Below are 18,952 nucleotides of genomic sequence, written 5' to 3'. Positions count from 1 at the left end.
CTGACTGTCACCACAGTGGGTTGGGATGTCAGTCATTCTTAAGATAAAATGAGCTCTTTCAAGATCCAACAGAATACCTCTAATTTTACATTTACTGTCATCTTTCATTTGCTCTCCTTTTTTTGGAAACATTACCAACTGCTGATCAGACTGTTTTGTTCCTGTGGAGAAATGGTCTATCTTGAATTTGGCGATCCAAGAAGAAGAGAGAAGAAATTTGTATTTTGATTTCAAAGTATTTGAAAAACCTGATAGTTTATCTACTATTGGCTTTTGTAATTTTTATTGTAGGCATTGCTTTGTGTGCATTTCCCCCCTGAGAGTCTTGATCCATGCAGTACTTTTCCAAAGAAATAGTTTCATAATTAATATGAAGAAATCAATTGTGTCTATTTATTCTTTCTCTCCTTATTACAAGAATTGGAGACCCAGTGCACAAAATGTGTGCACGGGGAAGGGGAAGAGGAAGGGGGGTCCCTCAGCCCAGCCTGCACCCTCTCCAATCTGGGACCCCTTGAGGGATGTCCGACTGCCTGTTTAGACTCAATCCTACCTGGATAGGGCCTAAACGTGCAGTCAGACATCCCTCTCACAATCCAGGACTCTTGGCTCCCAACTGCTCACCTGCCTGCCTTCCTGATTGCCCCTAACCACTTCAGCCTGTTAGCCTGATCACCCCCTAACCACTCCCCTGCCAGCCTAGTTGATGCCTAAATGCTTCCCTGCCAGCCAGTTTGCCCCTAAATGCCATCCCCTGCAGGCATGGTCCCTCCTAACTGCCCTCCCTTGCAGGCCTGGTCAATTTGCATATTATTCTTTTATTAGATAGGATAGATTTGACTTTGGAAATAAAAACAAAGAAGTTTCTTTGATGTTATTTCACTTTGGCAGAATGTCTCAGTTGTATTTGGGTACAATTAGATGTGTCCTCAGTAGCTCCTGTAACTGCCACACGCCTGAGGACCCATAAGAAAGTTGGAGCAGGACTTTACAACCAGAGAACAAACATATGAAATATGCGACACCAGATGCACAGTCCTAGGAAACCATCCTTCTGGTGTCAAAGATTGATTTCTGAACTTTATAAAGTTGAAGATACTAATAAAATGTTAATTTCTTTTTTTCTGAACAAGACTGGATTTCTTAATGCAGTGACAAGTGTTTTAATGTTACTTGAGTCGTGCTTTTTTAAATTTATGTTTTGGTAAAAGTCAAGAAATAGAGTAGTGACAGAGTATTACAGAATGTGGAAAATAGTTATGATAAGGAAATGTCTTTTTTTTCCCCCTTAAAAAATATTTTCCTTTAAAAATCATTTTTTATAACTGTTAAAGTAATTTATTTAAAGAATAACTACATATGAGAAAAATATTGACTTATGCTTTGAGTGATAATCTTGAGGTTGAAATGTGTGCTATCATGTTTGTACACCATCCGTTAAAAACCATTTCACTTGAAATGACCTTCGGGGTTCTTTCCTGTGTATTCTGGTTGTTGTACATTTGTGAACACTAAAGAGTGATATCTTGTTGAAACCTGAACAGAATTTCTCTTTGTTTGAGCAGCCGGTGATTTAGTGATGCCAGCTGCTCATTTATCTGGATATATATCTCCTTGTCCTCATTCTAAGAGGCTGTGGTGTCAGCTTCACTTGGAAAATTTTTTTTAAGCCAAACATAGATGCAAATGTGCTTAGCTTGTCAGGGTTAGACATTCACATTTTGATGCCTTTATGTAGTTGTATATGTGATGCTGGGATGTGACCTACTCATTATAATTAGTTCCCGCCTAAATATCTGTCTCTTGTTGCGTGGACTTCTAGGGGCAGTTGTTTGGTTTCCACAGTAAAACAGTTTATTTCCTAAACAAATCTTATCAGAGTTTGGGGGTGGGAGGATATTTTCTCTGATTCTTAAGATACATTTTCATTTTTATATTTCCTACTTTTTTTTTAATAAATATATTTTATTGATTTTTTACCAAGAGGAAGGGAGAGAGATAGAGAACTTGAAACGTCGATGAGAGAGAAACATCGACCAGCTGCCCCCTGCACACCTCCCACCGGGGATGTGCCCGCAACCAATGTACATGCCCTTGGCCGGAATCGAACCTGGGACCCTTAAGTCCGCAGACCGACGCTCTACCACTGAGCCAAACCGGTTTCGGCAATATATTTCCTACTTTTTGTACCAAAGATAAAATACTTAAGTCATCCATTCTTTTATAGACCTCTCCTTCCCTATGGCCATGGGTTGTGTAAGGCATAGACTTGGGCGAGCACCTCCTCAGGTTCAAGATTCATGTACGTGTAACAAAGTATCAGAATAATTTCCACACAGAAGGTATTTATAAATAAATACGTTTCTGTTAACACTGGAGGATGTTTTAGAATACTAAGTTTGAGAATATAATGTATTGTGCCGTTATTAGTCATCATAATGAAATTTTCATTTTTATTTTCTTTGGGGCTTTTCTTGGTGGCACAACTGTTGAAGAAATAAGTAATGTTAAAGCGAATAGACAGATGAGCACGTAGCAGATCCCGGATTAAATACCCAACCTTTAGCAGCACAGTGGGATTTTATTTGTGGTGTTTCAAAACAGTGAGCTAGTGACCAATGATGGTGGTGATGACAGTATCATCTGCAATGTGAAATGTATTGCATTGTTTAGAGCAAAAGACACTGGAATTAAAGTCTTGGGCTCTGTTTCTATTTGCTAGCTCTGAGCTGCACAGTCTTGGGCAAGTTGGTTAACCTCTACAGGCTTTAGTTTAAGACCTGTGTGTTAAAGACCAGAAGGCTCAGTGTTTCGGAACCGTTTAGCTTCTCTCTAAGTAATAAGTAAGCAAATGTAGTATGTTAAGGGCTAAATGAAAAGGAGAAAGATGCACCGGGAAAGGAACTAACGGAGTGTTGGTGGAGGGAGGGAAGATGTGATTTTAAGTTGGTTGTCAAGGAAGCTTCCCCCCTCCCCCGGCTGGGAAGGTGATGTTTGATCCTTTGCAAATCTCAGACAGCAGAATTCTGATTATTTACCAGAATTAACATCAAGAAGAAGTAAAGTGAGTTTCTTCTCCTGTTTATCTTTGAAATAAGTTTCTTCCAAAAAAATATTTTTTAAATGAAGGAGCCAGGAATCATAGCTTAGGGAGAGTGTCAAGGTTTCCGAAGGTTTTCTTTTGCGTTGGGAAAGTGATCTTTTTATTTTCCTCTGGTCTGTTTTACATACTTGGTTCTCTAGAGCCATCATGCTTTTGACTGTTGGGGCTCACCTGCTTTTTGCCCCTTTCTTTTGTCATCATCATGCTCTGTTCCTATTTTTTCATGGACTTCTTTTCCCCCTTATATCCAGTGGATGATCAGCCAGTTTCTGCGCACAAAGTGTTTTCTCTGCATGGTGAGAATACCTTCATGAGGAATGAAGAGGCACACAGTCCTCAAAGCACTTGGGATCTGCTGGGGTAGACAGATGTGATATCAGTCCATGGGGGGGGGGGAAGTGTAAGGGGGGGTGAGGATGTTCAGTATAGAGATACAAGCCTGATGATTTGGGGTCACAGAGCAGGGGCATTTTATTCCAACTGAGTGGCTGGGAAAAATGTTCCAGCTGCATTGACTTTCAGGTTGGACCTTTTAAAATGCACCGTGGTTTGATAGACTGACAAGGGAGTGCACTGTTAGACTGTGAGAACGCTAAGGACAGGCCTGGTGTGAATGATTTTCTCTTGGGCTAGAGGGTTGGGCATTTGGGCGAACACAAGATGAGTGATCCATGAGACTTAGATGCGACTAGAAATCTTCAGGCCAGACCTTGGAGCGTTCTTGAATGACCTGGTGTGAGAACGTGTGTCCCTGCCGTGGACACAGAGAAACCCATTAGACCTTCCAGTGCCCGCTGGCTCTCCCCTTTGCCAGGGTTAGTCTGTTTCACATCAGCAGTTTGCTTATCTTTCAGCGATGGCTATTGGTTTATGTTCTATTCTCTGTCTCCAGTACATTCTACTGACTCGTTTACTTTTTATTCATATGACCACAGTGATCAACTCTAACTTTTTTAGCAACTGGATCAATTCAGTAATACACATGGACATGCCAGTTTGTGGTCAAACCATTTTTGATGAAATACATTGATTGCGTTTGGAAGCTGTGCCAGTATTTCATGACTAGTCTTGCATGGAATCCCAAGGAACTAACTATTGGCTGTCTTGGTTTTCTCTTTCAGGTTTTTAACAATCATTTTTTTCAAGTGACTATTGACGACCTGAGACCAGAACCTAGTAAACTCTCAATGCTGTGCCATGCGGATTCGTTGGGGATTTTACCAGTACAGTGGTGCCTTAAAAATGGAGTCAATCTCACACCTCCCAAAGGTTTGTATTCTGTGGAACCTTGCAGGGTTTGAGTGATCCAGGAGGGTGTCATTGTTTATCTAGACGCAGGGGTCCTCAAACGTTTTAAAGTGGGGGCCAGATCACGGTCCCTCAGAGAGCTGGAGGGCCGGACTATATGAACTACTAATTCCTACTGTAACACCTCGGCTGCGCTCACTGCCCAAAAAACCTGGCGGGCCGGATCAGACTCTTCTGCGGGCCGCATGTGGCCTGCAGGCCGTAGTTTGAAGAGGCCTGATAGAGAAATTTACGTTGTAAACAATTTTGAAGGAGTGGAAAAAGAATGTCTTTCATGGTTGGCTTGACATAGGGGTCTGTACAGATTCCTTCCCTGGTGGGAAGTGTGACCTTGGGCTTCTCAGTCCACTTCTGTAAATCAAAGTTCCGGGTGAGTGATTGAATGATCGGTGGTTCCGCTGTTCTTGTGTACCGATAGAGGGTAAGTATTGCTAAGTGATTGAGGTTAAAAACTGCAGAGTGTCCATGAAGTGGCTTTATAAAGACAATAAAATGCTATTGAAGCATTTCTTTGCATTATATTTACAATGAATCATATTTTCCTTAGAGCCCAGTTGCTCCCAGATATCCAACAATTTCATGCTATATTATTGCTATATACTATATACTATATACTATATACTATATACTATATACTATATACTATATACTATATACTATATACTATATAATATATAATATATAATATATAATATATAATTAATATATAATTATATATATTTTTTATCATATTATATTATATATAATATATAATAGCCAAAGGGACTGTTTGACTGTTCAACCAGTAGCTATGGAATGCACTGACCACTAGAGTTCAGGCATGGAAGCATGGAACAGACTGATGAATCTCAGAGGAAATTGGGGAGGGGAGGGAGGGAAGAGATTAAGCAAAGATCTTATATGCATACTAGAGGCCTGGTGCACATACTTGGGGTCCCTTAGCCTGGCCTTCGGGGATTGGGCCTAATCTATGCACCGGACCTTTGACATCCCCTGAGGGGTCCCAGATTATGAGAGGGTGCAGGCCAGGTTGAGAGACCGCACTGGGCCTCTAGTATTAACATAATTAAATTGGGAACCAGGTTACTCTAAAATATTTTTTACATTGGGATTCATGCACCACACTGTAAGTTTGGTTAACTTGGTGTGCTGTCCCTTATAGGTCTAAGGTTTATTCAAGGAACAAAGCAGTAAGACAAAAGGAGAGAAGATAGGGAGAAAATAAATGGAATAATGGAAGAGAAAATGAGAAGACAGTAGAAAAGTAAATTTATGGAGAGATTATAACAGATAACTACAAATAATACCAGGATTTTGTGCTAACCCTTCCAGCTCACCAGGATCTGGTTTACATGCAGTGTTGACCATATTGGGAGGTAATTAATGCCCACAGGTTGAGTTCCAGTTTTCCTGGTGGCCATCACATACCACGTACCACCTTTAATTGTGTACACTCAGCTCATCCATGGCGTGCCTGTACTCCACTGGCATGAATATACTTTGATATTTTAAGCTTTTATCCTCGTTGTTCATCCCTGCTCATTTCCGTGGAGGACTGCTTTTGAGTATTTCCATTTAGGTTCTGCAGTAATGGAATGTGGTCTAATTATAGAGTACCATGAACTTCTGCTTAACAGTGTTTATACTATTTTAAGTGCTTAACTCATTTAATCCTCAAAACGAGGATTTCCCTGTGAGGTAAATTAGTCACACATAGACAGTCACAGGGCAGGAGGTCTGGCTCCGGATCCTGCTCCCCATTGCAGTGAGAACTCCAGTTCACAAGGCCCAGGTTCTTGCTTGCATTTGGGCACTCACCAAAGACTGGCCAGGTTCCTGTGCCTCAGCTTTCAGGACTGTCAAAGGGGGACACGCCTGGTATTCCACAGGCGCACAGAATCAAAGAAATGACAAAAGTCTAAGTGTTTTTATAGTCCCTTAAAATGACTATCTAGCTATTTATGATAAAATATGTATTGATGGTAGATAATACAAGGCCTTTCCTGCTGTGAACTGTTAGCACTAGGTCACTTGTGGAGTTCGAAGGCCCCTTGGGCCACTGTTGCTTCCTTGTAACCGCCCTAATCAAACCATGTGCGTGGATGGGTTTCATGCCATTGAAGGAAGTTTTTTCCTAGATCTCTAAAATGCTTCTTAGTTGGACTTTGCAGATGTCTAGTTAGTAATAAGATCTATTTAAGAATTTTAAAAACATTGGTTGGCCATTTCCTTACATAATGAAAAAAAAGGGAAGTATTAATACATGCATTTTGTCTGCTTGATTATTTCATTATGGCAGAGGTTTAATGTTTACCAGAATTTCTACTGTGCTTCTTATGAATTATAACTCTTAAAATGTGTTTTTTAGAAAAGTGATTGTAGCCATAGCTTAAATATTTACTAGGAAAATGTATGTGTTTATTTGGATGATTGCATTTCATGATATTAAGAAAGTTGTTTTAGATTAGTGTACTGAACTAATGTGTAATGAAATGACTATTCAAATGTATTTAGAATATTGAGTGTTTTAATATACTAAGCTTTTTAAACCTAACATTTAGCCACATTTATTATTTCTTCTCTGTCACCCAAGTATTTGTGATATAAGATGAAATGAAACTATCTTTATGTAGTTTTCCAAATGATTTCTTCCCCTGTTAAAAATGAAGGTGCCTTTTGAAAAATCACACACACACAAAAGAAAATTTCTTCATGAATGTTGTTGTGGAATATTGAGTATGGTGGTTAATATCTTCTAATAAGAAATTTTCATGATAAGCCTTTAAAAAAATCCCCCACTTAAAACACTTAAGAAGTGATCAGTATCATTAGTCAGGGATCCACTGGTAATCTATACGGGTTGTGTTTTGGCTACTGGATTGTTATCTTGAAACAGTACAGATTTCACTAATAAGCCAGTAAGAAAAAGACCAGCTTTCAGAATATCAACAGATAGTCCACAATTAAAAGAAACATAAGGACTCTTATTCAAACATATCACAGTAAGAGAAATGTGAGTGAAAATCATATTGAGATGGCATGCATTTATAAAATGAGGTAGAAAACCAAAAGAGAAAGAAAAAAAATTTTGTTTTGATGAGTGTGTGGAGGAACAAGAATTCCCAGATTTGCTGGTGACAGTGCAGGTAGGTGCAAACTGTGTCCAAGGTATTTTGTCAAATTTTACTAAAATTATAAATGCATTTTACCCTTTGACTCCGTAGTTTTATTCCTGGAAATCTCTCCTGAAGATACACTGTGCAGATAATATGCAAAAAAGTTTGTTCTTTGCAGCATGATAATGTAATAGCAAATACTGGAAAAAGTCCAAGTGCTTATCTGTATGGATTAAATAGATTTTAGATATCCATATAATGAAAACTATGCAATTGTTAAAAAGAATGAGGAAATCTCTGTGTACTGATATGAGAAGTGCTCCAAGATATGCTGCAAGTGATAAAGATCAGTAGATTATAGCATGACACTTCTTGTTAGAAAAGAGATAAAGAAAAATATTTGTTTGCTATGTAACTGTCAGGTTACATAAGAAACTAGTAATGACATTTTTACTTCCTCCTTTCCAATTTGGATGCTTTTTATTTTCTTCTTGTCTGATTGATGTGGCTAGGACTTCTAGTACTATGTTGAATAAGAATGGTGAAAGCTGACATCCCTGTCTTATTCCTCTTTTTAGGAAAATGATTTTAGTTTTGCCCATTGATTATGATGTTGGCTGTAGGTTTGTCATATACGGCCTTCATTATGTTGAGACATGATCCCTCTCTTCCTACTTCGCTGAGAGTTTTTATTAAAAATGGGTGTTTGATTTTGTGAAATGCCTTTTCTATGTCTATTGATATGATGTGATTTTTGTCTTTCAATTTGTTTTTGTGGTGTATCACATTTATTGATTCATGAATATTGTACCAGTTTTGCATCCCTGGGATAAATCCCACTTGATCACTTATGGAATCAAAAGAACAAAATAAGCTGACAAAACAAAACAGATCCAGAGACATGGAAACATCTAACAGACAGAGGAATCTCAGAGGAAAGGGAGAGGGCGGGAAGATATTAACCAAAGAATTTATATGCATATATGCAATACCCGTGGATAGACAATAGTGCAATGAAGGTCTGGGGAGGAGGTGGGAGCAAAAAGGAAGGGGGTTATGGGGGTGGGGGGGAAGGAGCATCTGTAATACTTTCAACAATAAAGATAAAATTAAAAAAAAATTGTATATGAAACTAAACACAAAAAGGAACTAATAAAAATGAGAATTCTGAATTGAGGTTCCAAGTTATAAAGGTTGCGAGCAGGACAGATGGAAGTGAGGGTATGAGTGAGACTCTGAGCAGAATACTTTTAAGAGTATTTTTATTTTTGATCTAACATAATGTATTATGTATTAAAAATAAACCTATTATTAAGAGTAGAGAGTTTTTATAACTAAAAGGGATCTTAAAGATGATTTCATCAGCTTTAATCATTTTACTTGTAGGTAAATTGAAGCTCTGGTGTAAATTTTTCAAGTACTGAGGCAGAAGTACGGGCTAAAAACCCTAGTCTTAAGAACCCAAATTGTGTGTGTGTGTGTGTGTGTGTGTGTGTGTGTGTGTGTGTGTGTGTTTATGTTTATAACCTAATCCACCATTTACTCCTGTTGTCTGTCACTGTTATATTCATAAAAGCTGTCCTCAGGAATGTAGGGCTATTGGGTGTCCTTAGAGAGGATTAGCTGATGTCAGTGGACCATGGCTCTTCTGTGACTGGAATTGTCTCTATGTCAGAGCATTTGGAAAATTTCAGTTCTCAGGTATAATTTTCCAAGTGCTTGCAGATCTAACAAAGTCACAGCTTTACTTATTGAGCTCCCTTACCTTTTTGTGAGAGGGGAATGTGTTCATTTTTGTAATTAAAATGAAATACAGTTTAGAGGAGGTGGTGGGGATTTCCCTAATGCTGATTTGATTGTTTTCTTGTGAGGGAATTTGTTAATGTCTTTGGTAGTCAGACCCGGGCTGGGAGTTATGTTGTAGAATTCTTTTAAAACACCATTCTTTGCTTTATTAATGTATGAAAGTATACACTGTCTTTGAACTAATTTTTTTATTTTTAACTTAAATTCTTTATAAAGAGCGTATGTATGATTTATTCTACATGCTGAGAGGTGTTTAGATATGCTGTGTGTATGTTTTCCACAAGTGTAATATATTGTTTTGGTTTCCTATCCAGTCATAAACACTGTTTATAATTTCGTGTTGCCCAGTAGCAAAAGGATATCCTATTCATTCCCCAGTCAGTGGAAAGCAGCAGATGATGAAATAAAAGACAATCAGTGGTCTAGGAGATGTGTAGAAACATAGGTCCTTACTTACATTGTTTTAACTTCATTCTTATTTTTTTGAAGTCTGTTTCCAGGCTGTAGAGACAAGCCATCTAAGCTGGAGTAGGTATGACTTTTTCGGAGCTCTCTGTGCGTGAGCAAATGCTTTTCTATAAAGCCAGGGACAGAGCCTGGGGGTTTTACTCCATCCCTTTAAACCCAGTGAAGAATTCAATTTTATAGGCATTAAAAGTGATCAAACAAGATAATAAATCATCTAAGCAAAAATGCATATAGGGTATCAACCATGATTTGCTATTTCAAAATGATTTCACTAACCTCCATGGCGGGGAACATCAAAGACTAGCGGTAGAATGAATGGAGAGAACATCCCACTTGGAGATCTTTGTAGAAAATGTTTAGCTTTTCATTTCTGTTGTAAAATGTCTGAGCGAAGGCTGAAGAAAATCGCTTATTTTAACACTTCATGTCTACTAGCTGGCCATCTTAAGTTTAGGAAGTAAGGGTGTATTTTAATTATTATCGGGACACAGAGTAGTGACCCTTGCTGGAATTCTCTTTTCCTGGACACTGACTGATGAATGCAGCCCATTTTGTAATCTGTGATATTTGCCACATACCAAAAGGACAGAAAATGAACCCACTCTCATGGACCTGCCACCATGACTGAGATGTGACGTTTTGCCATATTTGATTCTGATTTTTTAAAAGTGAAATAAAACATTACAGATATAACGAAGAACTGAGGCATGCTGGCCTCTCTAGTTCTGGCGCCCCATGTCTGATCCATTGTGAATCCTGTTGATATTTTTGGGATCTGATCACGCCTCATCACCACCTCCTGGGTTCAGGGATCCTTTAAATCTCACCTGGGTTACTTGCAGTGGCCTCCTGCTTTCCTCAGTTTACTCTCAACACCGTAGTCAACTGTAAAGCACACTTGTTCCTCCTCTGTCTGCTCAGACCTCACGCAGTGGCCAAGTTCTGGTCATGGCAACAGCCTACAATGCCGCATCTCTGAAGAGATTCCCCAGTCTACTCCCTCACTCCAGCCTCCTTGTCCTTCCTGGACCAGGGGCAGGCACATCCCCTCCATAGGACATTGGCACTCACTGTGCCCTCAGCTGGTCACACTCTTCCCTTCCTCAGTCCTGCATTTTGAGGTGATCTGTTTGGCTGCCCTCTTTAATATCAATCACAATTGCATTGGATATATAGGTTAACTTAGGAAAATTGACATTTTATTATATTGTCTTTTTGTAACTTGAAATATTTTGCTAGAACTTTGCTTTTGCAGTTTCCAGTCCCTCTGCCTGGCACATGGTTCGCTTCCACCATTCCTCTACGTTTCAGTTTTTCCTTAAGGGCTCCCTTGATGCAGCCCTTCCTACGCCTTTTGTCCACTTTCTCTCTCTAGCACTTGTGATCACTTGACTTTTTACATTTGTGTATAATCTGTTTCCTCTCACTGAAGTGTTCGCTCTGTGAAGTAAGGATTTGTGTCAGTTTTGTCCATTTCTGTATTCCTAGTGTTAAAACCCTGCCTAGCGTACAGCATGCACTTACTAAATATTTCTAAATGAATGGGTGTGTAAATGAACAAATGGCTAGAGTGGAGAAGCAGACACTTTCTTAAAAATTTGGTTCATGTTGCCAAATTGACTCCTGCAATCGTTATTCAAGCTAGATACCAATCAGAAAAAAAAAAAAAAAGTATCTGCTTCCCAACAGTCATTACAGGGTGGATTCATATTACTATTTTTTCATTTTGCCAATCAGGGAGATGGCAAACATGATATTCTTTTGCTGTTTTTATTTTTTATTAAGACTGTACAAGGTTGTGTTTCCCCCCCCCCCCCCACATTTACCCAGCATAGAGGAGCAGCCCTTATTCCTATCCTGTCTTTTATTAAAGGGAAATATTTTTTTTGTAACCCTCTCTTCCCCTCCATCCCAAATCACTGGCTACAGGCCTGACCACCATGGTTATCTCAGGGTTGCCCCGATTCGATTGCAGGTACTGAGGAGAGATCTGACTTCCTGTGGGAACTGAAAACCATCAGGAATCTGTAAGCACACCAGAAGTGAGAGGACAGCTGTGGGGAGGCAGTCATATAATGAATCAACCCTTGATTGATTGACCAGTGCGTTGATTAGCTTTTAAAATAGAGCAAAGATGTTATGCTTTCAAGTAATTTTTATTATTGAAGTAGCTCGTGATCATGAGTGAAGGCTTGGAAAGTACCAAGAGGTAGGGAAAAAAAGTATCCAGGAATCCCACCACTCAGTTAGTTATTTTGATATTTATCACTAGGTTTTTCTTTCTTTTATTTTTTAATTTTGCGTATTTTTAATATAAATTAAGTAATTCTGAATATGCTTATACCATTTTTTTTTTTTTTTTTAAAATCATAGCAATCACCCATAGCCCAGTGGTCAGCAAACTGCAGCTCGCGAGCCACACACAGCTCTTTGGTCCCTTGAATTTTTAGCAAAGGCCAGCTTAGGAGTACCCTAATTAAGTTAATAATAATGTACCTATCTATATAGTTTAAATTAAAAAAATTTGGCTCTCAAAAGAAATTCCAGTCATTGTATTGTTGATATTTGGCTCTGTTGACTAATGAGTTTGCTTACCACTGTTCTAGCCGGTTTGGTTCAGTGGATAGAGCGTTGGCCTGTGAACTGAAGGGTCCTGGGTTCAATTACGATCAAGATTGCATGCCTGGGTTTCAGGCTTGATCTCCAGTAGGAGCTGTGTAAGAGGCAGCCCATAAATGATTCTCTCTCATCATTAATGTTTCTATCTCTCTCTTCCTCTCCCTTCTTCTCTGAAGTCAATAAAAATACATGTAATAAAAAATAAAATAAAACCATAGCAATCATTTATCACGACCTTTTTTAAAAACTGACTGTGCAGTTTCATGTCTACATCACTTGTCATGGACTTGGATAAGTTTCAAAACATTTTCTATATTTGGATACAAAGCTCTCCCCATCCGCCCTCCACTCACCCCCAGCTAGTATTATCAATAATAGTGCCATTATATCTTAACATATAGCACATGTGTCAAACACACGGCCCGCGGGCCAAATCCGTCCCGCCAGGCCTTGCAATGTGGCCCGCACCGCGCTGTCATCACTGCACTCCGCTGCGTTTCCATCACAATGACAGTTTATGACTGTTCAGTAAACCATTCAGCCCGCGATTTAGGCTGGATTTTAGATTTTGGCCCCTTCTCTGATTGAGTTCGACACCCCTAACATATAGCATTCTTTTTTGTATTTCTAGGTTTGTTTTTATGGGATAAGTTCCTAGAAAAGAAATTGTGTCAAAGTCCATGAACGTTTTTACTGCCAAACCGTTTTTAAAAACAATTGTCTACTTGCACTGCCAATAGCAATGTTTGCAAGTGGAGCTGCTTTATGCCAATTAATTTGTGTCATATGGAAATGGGTCATCGACCTGTTCCCTTTTGGATCTGTAACAGTTGGAACTTCATTCAGAATAAACACTAATAAAAGCTGAAATAACTCTAATGGTTGTGGTTCAACAGTCTCCTATGGCAGCTAGCTGCAAATTTTAATAGCCTAAGGGGTTTTGATTTGCCTTCATTTTCTTTTCCCCTCTGCTATTTCCCTCTCTCTGGCTTTAAAACATGTTTTCCTGGCTGCAGTTAAGCCCTAGTACTTCTTGTTCTGTCTTTGTTGATTAATGGGTATAATTGACCCCTGTTGTCTCTATTATACAAGCCATAGCAATTTGTTTTTATGTAGCAGTTATTTTCTGAACTGTCACAAAACTGCCTTACAAAGAGACCTCATTATCAACCCTATCAACCCGAAGGAAAAGAATTTTAAGTGATGGAGTGAATAAAGGTCCCTAAGACAAGGAGGAGAAGGAGGAGGAGGAGGAGGAGTATTGGTTGTTCAAATGTTCAGGGAAAGGAGAGAGTTCTAGCATTGCTTACATACTTAACAAGACTTGGTTATCCCTTGAGATTATTAGATTAAAAATGGCTCCCATAGAATCGTGAAGTCTGGATGTAGAGGATGAGTGTTGGTCCAAGAAACAATGGAGCAGAGCATTTTATAGAGGGAGTTGAAGTCCACTGGAGTTGGCAATTAGGTACTGAATACTAGAGAACCCTGCTAAATGTCTGTCTGTAGAAGTAGAGGCAATTTCTGAGTTGAAAATTTTATCTGAACAGATATTGACCATACATTTCACCCAACTGGCATGGCTCAGTGGTTGAGCATCGACTTATGAACCAATAAATCATGGTTTGATTCCCAGTCAGGGCACATACCCAGGTTGTGGGCTTGATCCCCAGTGTGTGGCCTGCAGGAGGCGGCTGATCAGTGATTCTTTCTCATCACTGATGTTTTTATCTTTCTCTCCCTCTTCCTTCATCTCTGTAAAAAATCAATTATATATAATTGATTTCAGAGAGAAAGGGAGAGGGATAGAGTTAGAAATATTGATGAAAGAGAAACATTGATCAGCTGTCTCCTGCACAGCCCCTACTGGGAATGTGCTCATAACCAAGGTACATGCCTTTGACCGGAATCAAACCAGGGACCCTTCAGTCCGCAGGCAGATGCTCTATCCACTGAGCCAAACCGGTTTCGGCTAAAAATATATTTTTTTAAATACCTAAATTTCATGTTATCTCAGAACATAATTTACTATTTATATATTTTTCCCTCTAATTTTTCTCTTCACCTGTGATCTTGATGAGGCTTCCTCATTCACAAAATTAAGTAAGGAAGCAGCAGAAGTGTAGGGAAGAGATGGAACAGAGACCTTGACTTTGTAACAGAGTCGGCTGGCCCCACCATGGGACAAATCAGGTCCTGTTGCAGGGGGTCATCTTGTCAGCTGTTCAATTGAGAACTCATCTAAGGAATGTCTTGTCACGTAATCTCTGTCAGCCCTGCCACACGTTTCTCCTGGGAGCAGACAAGGACAGTAAGCACAGAGGAAAAGAAAAAAACCCTAAGCAGCAACAGTGAACTATCAGTGGTGGTGGTTCTGAGTCATGGAATGCAGCAGCTAGAGGGGGCTTTATAAGATCGTCTCTTTATTTTGTGAAGTAGTAGAGAAAGTCTGTTGCATACAAGGTTTAATTTACCGTATTTTTCGGACCATAAGACGCTCCGGACCATAAGACGCACCAGTTTTTAGAGAAGGGAAATGAAGAAAAAAAGATTCTGAAACAAATAGTGTCCTAAAATATTTTATGTGCATTAAAACCCAACATCACAGTCATAAACACATGTAATCAACCCTGTAAAGTAAACAGCAGCATTTAGAACCATTTTAGAGCCAGGCAAGCACACAGAGACCACACGGAGCCGAGTAAAAAAACTTTTTTTTTAAAGTATATGTGTAGGCTATATTTGGACCATAAGACGCAGGGACTTTTGCCCCCCACTTCTGGGGGGGGGGGGGAAAGTGCGTCTTATGGTCCGAAAAATATGGTACTTTCACATTGGTCCATCTAGTTCTTGGAGAACTGGATCTAAAATCAGTCTTCCTTCTGGTTTCAGTACCCTTTGTACTGTTAGGTAACTTCTCACCAGTTGGGATTCTCCTTTACTTATACATTAATTTGAGTATTTAACTCAAAACAGTTCCAGACAGTCTACTGCTCTTCAAGTGGCGGGTTGTAGTAATTACACAGGAACTTGCATTGCCTTGTTTAACACACGTTTTGTTTTGCTTATGAATATTCAGAAGAAAGTTGGGTTGATCCCTCCCAGAAACCTCTGCTGCTGTTGGAGCCTCTGGCTGGAGGGGCAGAGCAGCCGGAAGATGTTGCTGGCCCCATTCAGAACCAGCTAGAAAGAGTACATAGCACCTCAAAACTCTGAGACTTCTTATCTCCTTATGGGAAGGAAGTGAGGACTTGTCAGTCTTCATAGAATGAGAGGGACATCTTACAAGGAAGTGGGTACCTCTGCCACTGATGGGGAGCAGCTCATGGGAGGGTCAAAGGTCAGCCTCTGGGCCAGAGAAGGTTAATCCCGCCATCTTGGGAAAAATTAGGTAAATTGTGCTTACTTAATAAAAAGAACATTATTTTGTACTTGTGAGTACAGATGGAGGTAGGAGGCAAATGTTATCTTGAGTTTCTTTAGTAAAAAATTTATGTCATTACTCTGCAACTATGGGATTTAGGAACTAAAGTCCCCATGTTAAGTGAACTTTCAGTTATAAATATACTTAAATGTATTTTACATACACTTAAACTATTAAAGGGAGAACACTAAATGAAGAGTATAGTAACATTTTGTACAGTTTCAATGAATTCTGATTACTACTGTATTTTTCATTCCTATCAGTCCTTTTTTCTCAGGAAATGCAAATACTCACACATTAAGATGTATTTTCCCATCTAACTTAAGCCATTCACTCAGTGTCGTTCTTATTTTATAATTTTGAACTGTTTTCCTCTCCCATGTCTTGGGTGGGTATGATGGATATATATATTCTATAAGTGTACCCCCCCCCAAAAAAAAATCAAATGAATAAAGAAAGAAAAAACCACTTTGGTAAGATCTGAATCTCATTAAATTTAGCATATATGACTAGTTGTTGCTCAATCCCCTCCCTCAATATTATCTATTCTTCAGAACAGATCTATCCATTGCTATGCACTGGTGTGGTCAATTCCACCTTGAATTTATCTGGTTTCGGGCACCGCATTCTGGAAATAATGGTGCACCCTAACCTGTATGCAGTACTTCACATTTTTCAAAATATCTCATTCGACTCTCCTGAAATCTGATGTGCTGTGAGGCTTAAGAAAAGACTTGCCTAACCTTGCACCCCTCATTATTTTAATTAGTGGCACTGTGAAGCTGTTCACTGTTGGTGTTTAGCCTGATTAATGTTGCCCTGTTCTGTCCCGCGCAGGTTACACCAGCCAGGACTTTGACTGGGCCGATTACCACAAGCAGCATGGAACGGAAGAAGCACCTCCTTTCTGCTTCAAAAATGTAAGACGCTCGTTTCTTGCTACTCCTTTTACCACAGATGTTGCTCACCATAAGTGCCATCAATTGTTTTTTTATTTATTGAGCAAGCGTAGAATGCTGCTATGTTCCATAGAACACCAAAACTTTCATAGTTTTTGAAAAGTCCTCCTTTTAGCTTGTCTATTAGAGTAATTCTGGGAGATAGTAACAAATTGATTATTGAATGAGCAGTGGCTTAACCATGCTATACATTTAGTTCTCACTGAGGGAAGGGTCCTGGATGTATTGGGTTTCTGGGTGATTCTTCTCATTGTGGTGAGCCTTGAGCTATATATGTTTTGGTCTCAGTCCCTGGATCTGGTGAGCAGATAGGGAGAGAAGACAGCTCTAGTTCTAAGCAGGGCAGCCAGTATTGACACACACTACTCTGTTCCCTTTCTCTCAGTGAGAATCAGTCCCTCATCTGCACCATGAATGAGGCTAGGAGAAGCCCTGGCTAGTTCCTCAGCTGTGACTCCATACTATAGAAAAGAGAGGACAAACTGGTGGATGGCCAGCCACCTGTGCTACCAATAGCTGTGCACTTTGTATGCATAGCTATTGGTGACTATGGGGTATAATATTGATAAGCTCATCAATAGGTACAGATTCTCTGTATTTGAGAAATATTCTTAAAATATGATCTTTTTTTTTTTTGCCTTGGATTATTTTTCTAGGATGCTAGTCCAACAAGTTTGTACTTTGCTTACTTTACGCCTCTACCTCGTTCAAATAGAACTTATTGGCATAGTAATAGGATTTTTGTGACAAATAAAAAAGCTGTGTGTGTGTGTGTGTGTGTGCACTCGCTCATACATGTATGTATTTGCTTTGTTATCAGAATTGGTTGTATTGAGTAGTTTATAAATTATTCATTTATATTTCATCAGCCCTGGGGAACTATGAAAAGAGACGTAGATTAGTATCTCTGATTTAAGAATGAGGCATCAATATATAGCTTAGTGCGTTGAACACATGTTTCATGATGAAGCTAATTCTTTGTGCTGAGAAAAGACAGTCCTCCAGCTGAGGACTGCAGATACTAAGTGCAGAGTACTCCTGAATCACAGACTTGTTTTCTAGACATGTTCTTCTATCGCTGCTGAATCATTGCCGCCCCACCTATAGTTTGTTCTGCAGGGTAACAGAATATGAAAACTGAGAAGAGGAAAGGGTTGACTTAGTAGAGAGAAACTCAAAACTGAGCATAAGCCAAAAATGGATTTTGGAGAATTAAGTAGTTTGATTATTGGGTCAACTTGTACTCCAAAATACAGAAACAAATCAGTGGCAGAGTGGAAATCAAAGCTTTGTAAATGATTAAATGGACTTTCCACTTGGATGACACGGCCTTTGCACAAAGGCAGTTCTGTAGTTGAAAGAACTGCCTGGTGAGTGTTTAGGTGGTTTGAAGGGGGCAGCTAGCTGTGTGATCATGCCACCACGAGGATAGCAGCCCGTTAGCACTCAAGGCTTATGAAGTCCAATGCAGTTTTATTGACCTTTTTACCATGTTGACATCCCTTGTGACAAAAACTACTGGCCTTCTGGCCTTTCGTTTAGGATCCTGGAAACACTTCATCCTATCCTGAAACCCCTTTACTTTGTGCTTTCTACCTGAAAATGATAAAAATCCCTTCCCTGATTCTTCAGCTTTGGGAAGGAAAACCTCCCGTCTCCCCTGGTCCTGTATTTAAGGAGGAGTTTCTTCGGTGACACCAAGGCTTCTTTTTATCTGTCCTCTGCTCCCATTCAGCCAGCTGTTGAGCAAATGCATCTTAATAGCGGAGCAAGTAGCCACATCCCCAGGTGGCCTCTGAGCTTTTAGGATTTAGCTACCCAGATTACATCTTTTCTAGTAAATGCATTGGTGTATTTATTAGGGTTGTGCTTGTTACAAATATGTCCCTTTTTTCAGGCTCCTCGTTTATTTAATCAACAGGATTGTTATCTGCCTGTTGATGTATGGGCTGCATTACTGGTACTTTGCAGTGATCTTTAGTGAGATGCTTATTATGAGTTTACTTTTTAATCATACATCTTGTGTATACCAGAGGAGAGGTAGTTTAGAAGTGGATACATGGATGACATTTCCCTGAGGATGTTTAACAATCACAGGCAGTTCTAAAATGGATTGACACAGCCAAATGCTTTGTAAAATAAACTCACA

The 18,952-nt window shown here is 39.4% G+C and overlaps 1 protein-coding gene across 4 annotated transcripts in view; it reads left to right on the top strand.

Moving 5' to 3' along the window:
• Positions 1 to 18,952, top strand: part of SFMBT2 (Scm like with four mbt domains 2) — a 201,255-nt gene that overhangs the window by 129,269 nt on the left and 53,034 nt on the right. For all 4 annotated transcript variants that reach the window (XM_045588599.1, XM_045588594.1, XM_036461294.2 and 1 more), the window contains 2 exons: positions 4,225 to 4,372; positions 16,682 to 16,764. In XM_045588599.1, the coding sequence (XP_045444555.1) occupies positions 4,225 to 4,372; positions 16,682 to 16,764 (231 nt within the window). The remainder of the gene's footprint in view (positions 1 to 4,224; positions 4,373 to 16,681; positions 16,765 to 18,952) is intronic.

This window comes from Pipistrellus kuhlii, unplaced genomic scaffold, assembly GCF_014108245.1.
Source record: "Pipistrellus kuhlii isolate mPipKuh1 unplaced genomic scaffold, mPipKuh1.p scaffold_m20_p_1, whole genome shotgun sequence".
Taxonomy (NCBI): domain Eukaryota; kingdom Metazoa; phylum Chordata; class Mammalia; order Chiroptera; family Vespertilionidae; genus Pipistrellus; species Pipistrellus kuhlii.
The sequence above is the reverse complement of the archived record's forward strand: the minus strand, read 5'-3'. Positions and strand labels throughout refer to the sequence as shown.